Source organism: Terrapene carolina, unplaced genomic scaffold, assembly GCF_002925995.2.
Source record: "Terrapene carolina triunguis isolate 2854851 unplaced genomic scaffold, T_m_triunguis-2.0 Scaffold21, whole genome shotgun sequence".
NCBI classification, from domain to species: domain Eukaryota; kingdom Metazoa; phylum Chordata; order Testudines; family Emydidae; genus Terrapene; species Terrapene triunguis.
This window is the reverse complement of record NW_020664372.1, coordinates 40,064,186-40,069,785: the sequence shown is the minus strand read 5'-3', so window position 1 is coordinate 40,069,785 and position 5,600 is coordinate 40,064,186. Positions and strand designations below refer to the sequence as shown.

Genomic DNA, 5,600 nt, shown 5'->3' with positions numbered 1-5,600 from the left:
TAGTGTCAATATATTTAATGGAGGTAAAAGAAACAGCAAATTTTACTGATCAATTTACTATAAATTAAGAGTACAGTCTTTGTGGATGTCCACTAGATGTCACTAATGGAACCTCTGAAGAGTCTATTTACATCTGAAGTGGTTGATTACCAGTGAAGTGAGTGAATACAATTAATCAGGTACTTCAGCTACCAGGTGCCTTGACCACACAGAGTACATGAAGGAGAAAGAGAGGGCAGGAAGAGGAGGCATGGAGCTGGCAGTCCTATCTGTTCAGCATGCTGGGATCTGAACCCTGGGATTCTTTTTACTCTTGTGGTTTTTGTTGAATGAGTTCTGTTCATTATTGCCTAGTTTTCTCTGGCACAAGGAAAACTATTGAGCTTAGAGCAAGTAAAAATCTTCTGGGGAAGAGAGACTATTCCTGAATAGTGCAAGGCTGCTGAAGGTTTTTATCTGGATTTCAGAAGCCTGCAAATACTTGTGTCTTCATCTGTACTCCAGATCTTTCTGGTAATTCAAAAACAGAAAGACACATTGATGTTGGGATTTTTACAGTGATAACATGACAGATAATTTCCTGAGGGAATCTTGAGGGCTAGGGTCAGTGCAGACTGAAAACAGATAATATTACATACATTCATGCATACAGTACATGCTACACATAGTATAAAAGAAAGTTTCAGCCCCAATCATGGGCTCTCAGATATTTAGGTGTGTTAATTTTTTGAACCGGTTGCTGTTGCTATTGTCTCTGGGGTGTCCTTTTGCTGCTACTTATTTTGAGTTATCCACCTTGAGCAGTAATTCAACTCAGTACAAGCCTGACCATCATGATGCTGAGGACTCTGCTCAGGATGAGAGACTGAATGTTTTTACAGTGGATTATAACTACGTGCAAATTCCCTATGAAGTTACACTTTGGATACTTCTTGCATCTCTTGCAAAAATAGGTAAGTAGAAAATGGCAAGGTAAGGTTTTTCTTTTTTGGAAAAAAAAAATCTTTTGGAGGTAAGAAGTTAAAGCAAGCAGTAAAACATGTTTATGGCGAAAGTATTTTACAAATGTATGAGAGAGTTTTTAAATGATTGGGACTGTTTTTTGTATGTACTCTGCTGGAAAAACCAGATGGCTTAGTTACCATAAAGCCAGCTGCGTAGGCATCAGAGAAATGTCATAAATGATAACATGTAAGACCTCTGAAACTGTCCTAAAATTGCTTTTCCATTAATAATAATGTCACACTTTAAAGTTTGCTAACCCAGGACCTTTCTAGGCTACAAGCAAGTGCTGTCTGTCCCAGGAGGAAGCTAGCAGTCTCCCCTCTTCAGCTGTTTCTAACCTTTAAATGTCACAAGATAGCAGTCATAGGTGCAGCATGCAGGATTGAGTATTGCTTATCCTGAACTTCAGGCCTGTTTAATTTTGCTCAAGCTCAGGGGAACTGAAGGAAACATTTCCTTGGAGATATTTTGAAATTGAAATTGGTCGGATGGAATTTTACAGGTTGTCCTGGAGGAGATGGACTAATGGGCAGAATGTAGGCTAGCGGTCAGGGTAGAAGATAAATGCAATTTATCACATGAATATAAACACACATTCATACTATATTATTCAAACACACACACACACACACACATATATATTCTACAAGTATATACATGTTTATGTACAAATGAGAGTGACAGAGAGAATACTATTTGTAGTTTTGGGGCCATATTTATAACAAATATTAGTCATCATGTATCCTATATGTAATATTTTATTATTATTAATTAGCATTTATATATTAGTTCCTCAAGTCCACAAGCATGTTGGGAACCATTGTGCTAGGTGCTGCACAATCATATAGTCCTGCCCCAAAAGCTCACATATAATTTCTGAAAATTCCCATAGAATAGTTGATAGGTGTAAAACCATCATCAAAATCAGCACCAATTTGCATCCTTGTTCGTTAACAGATTCATAGATTCCAAGGACAAAAGCACTGTGATCATCTATTCTTCCATCCTATATAACACAGGCCATAGAACTTCCCCAAGCATTCAAGCATACCTTTCAGAAAAACCTCCAATCTTGATTTAAAAATTGTCAGTGAAGGAGAATCTATCACCAACCATGGTAACTTGTTCTAATGGCTAATTACTGTCACGTAAAAATGTATGCCTTATTTCAATCTAAATTTGTCTAGCTTCAACTTCCAGACATTAGTTCAGATTGTACATTTCTATGCTGGATTGAAGAACACATTATTAAATATTTGTTCCCCACGTTGGTACTTATAGACTAGAATCAAGTCACCCCTTAACCTTCTCTTTGTTAAATTAACTAGATTGAGCTCCTTGAGTCTACCACTATAAGGAATGTTTTCTAATCTTTTAATCATTCTAATGGCTCTTAGCCTCTCCAATTTGTCAACATCCTTCTTGAATCGTAGACACCAGAACTGGACACAATATTCCAGCAGCGGTCACACTTGTGCCGAATACAGAGGTAAAATAATCTCTCTGCTCCTACTCAGTGGCGCAAGTAGAAATCATTTCTTGCCGGTACTGCACTCATGGGAGGGACACAAGGAGGGCACGTGACCTCTCCACGTGATCCTCCATGTGACTCCGCCCCGCCCCCAGCCCCGGGCCCCCACGCTCTCCCTGTCCCCTCCAACACCCCCCTTACCTGTCTAAAATGATGCTTTGGGCCCCTGGTGCCACCTGTATTTCCAGGTCTCATTGAGGATCCAGCAGCACCCCAAATTGAAAACTTCTTAAATGAAAGAAGGATAGGAAGGTCAATCATCCCACTTTCCCTATCAGAGCTTCCCTTATGTCCAAACTAAGCTTCTGCCAGCTTGCCTTTATCTAAGTATTGCTCTCCGCCAGGCACTAGGAAAGCAAAGATGCTGCACCGTCTGGGTTTGATGGAAAAGAGGCATAGAACTGTGTGTGCCATGTACATCTTGATAGAACTACAGCCCAAATTGTTTTATTATTTTCCTCAGCATGACATACAGGAGAGGCAATCGAAATCAGTCTGGCAGAACATGCATGAGAAACTGTCTCTAGACATAAGCAATTAATCAAAATCACATTCTCTGATCTCTTGGGGCCAAATCCTGTTCCCATTAAAATCAAAAGGAGTTTTGCTATTGAGTTCAATGGGAACAGGCTTTGACATTTGGAGAGGAAAGAACAAAACCACTCCAGCAAGGGCTATGTTGCTTATACCACAGGTATCAAAGGCTGCTGACTTGTAGGAAGTCAGCAGACATCTGATCTTTATCCATTGCAAGGGAGAAATCAGCAATCACTGAGGCTAGAACAGTCTGTGTACCATATCCAACTCATCAATCCATCTGCAAAGGATCAAGGAATATCAAGACTCCAGATTACCTTAAAGTCCTCAGTCCCTTGGTTAGAATGCTCCTATTAGTATATGTTCATAGTCCAGAGGATGAAGCAGGAAAAAGGCCAGAGCAGGAAAGAGGCAAAATGCATATGTTTCCAGGCCAGGGCCTTTTAGATTCTGCCAAGTGTCAACTAAAGGGAAATCTGTTCTTACTGTGAAAGACGATGTTTGGAATCACATGGGCAAGTTACATGTCCATCACAACATTTCCCCCCCCTCCCCCCCATATTCTAGTTAGAACATTCACAAAAAGTCCCTTGAGTGTAGACAGGCGTTTTCCAGGGTCCATTGTGAGCTAAGTGTTCCTTAATGAGCCATTCAACTTGACTTGTCCCTTTATGTGCTGGCTAAATACCTTGTGGGCGTTACCACAGGAGCAAACATATAGGAAACATAGTTAATATTCATAACTTCAGATACCAAGATGAATATACATGCATAGAAATAGCATAATCATAAGTACTAGCTATTTCACCTACATGACTATTCCCAAAAGAGATTCTGAAAAATCACACCATGTACCTGAGACCCTAAGTACCAGCACCATGCCCCACTGGATTTTGTTATCTGTTATGTAACAAAGAGATGGAGCCAGTGACATGACTCCGTTTAACCTAAAAGGGCAAGGTTAATTTTTAGCTGTTCAGGTATGACTGCACCTTTAGTCAGTGAGGGCATACTGGCTGGCACACATTCAGGTTAATGGGCTTCAGTGTTCCTTTGCAGTTAATTTTTTAATGTTCATAAACCTGGTATGTGCTGAGGTGGTTTAAAGCATAACACAGGTTTTTAGGTTTGCAAATCTGGGAACCTCTGCCTTTTTGAAATATTATTATTAATTTATTATTATTTATTATTATTTTTCTGGTCATAATGTGGGAGAGTATCCTTTCTGCTCACTGCTCATGAGGTTATGTATGTGTCTTGTAGCACTCTTCTGAACACCAGTTGGAAGAATTTTTATTTTCAGTAAGTGTGGACTGATTCTATTCCCTTAGAAGGCATGCAATTTTTTCAGGTTCACACTGATTAACAGAGAAAACAATTGGGGCTATTAAACTTTCTTCAAATTCCATAGAAAATTAAGTTCAGCTATATTTTCCAGTACAGTGATGAAATGGGTGTTTGTATATACAAACATGCTTAACTACTCACTTTCCCCAAAAATATGTAGTAGTCAGTCTGTTTATATGAAATATGGGAGTTGGGTGAGGAGTCATTTCAGCATATGTATGACTTATTAGAAGACAAATTTTAAGTAGAACTGTATCCTAAACTGCATTATGATATTGTACCCAAACATTGCAATTCAATGGGAGATTCAACATCCTTTATAGGAACAAAACAGACTCCTGAAACTCTTACCACAAAAGCAGTCCATAGTCATGCAAATAGTCCCATTGTCTTCAATGGGATTGATCAAACGATTAAGGGTTTACAGGATTAGATTCCAAGTTTGCAAATTGTTCTAGATGATACTGACACTGCCTGAGCTGTTAGATCAGAAGAAGCGTCATTCAAATAAAGGTTGGCAGATGTGTGATAACTCTTAGCTCCGTTGCTAAGATGAGGAACATATTTTTAGCAAAGTTCTTGGCAGAATACTGAGGCAGCTGGTTTAAGGTCATCAGTGTCCAGCATTATAATCTTCACTTATAGTTCTCTCACCCACAAAGCTGGACAATGAGGCATTTGTTTTCTTTGTTTTGCTGCTCCAGTTCCAGTTAGCAAAATACATGTTAGACTAGTTTGGCTGCAAAGAATTCTAGGTACACTGGGGACTACACCTGATTCCTGTCAGGCTGCAGAACTGGGCTGATTATCAGAATCCAAACATCCTCTGGTCAGTGCAGGCAGAGGCATTCCTCTAATGATTTGGACTTGATGTGATGCAGTATGAATGTCATGGATCATTCAGACCAGTGAGGAGAAACAGAATCAAAAACACTGTTTAAACACCTTCCGTGTCCCCCTACTCCCCACCCCTCTCCTCTTGAGGACTCCTGACCAATTTAACAGCCAGGGCCGGCTCTAACTTTTTTGCTGCCCCAAGCAGCAAAAAAAAGCGCTGCCCCCCGAGCCCCCCCCGCCGAGCGCTGCGCCGCCGGACCCCCCCCTGAGCGCCATGCCCCGCGCCGCCCGACTCCCCCCTCCCCCCCGCCGAGCGCTGCGCCGCCGGAGCCCGCCCCCCCCC

General features: G+C 40.8%; 1 protein-coding gene across 1 annotated transcript in view; it reads left to right on the top strand.

Moving 5' to 3' along the window:
* The first annotated feature begins 694 nt into the window (after window positions 1-694).
* The window catches only part of SLC9A4 (solute carrier family 9 member A4), a 40,294-nt gene continuing 35,388 nt past the window's right edge, over window positions 695-5,600 (top strand). The window contains exon 1 of the mRNA XM_026657383.1: window positions 695-953. Coding sequence (XP_026513168.1) covers window positions 695-953 — 259 coding nt within the window. The remainder of the gene's footprint in view (window positions 954-5,600) is intronic.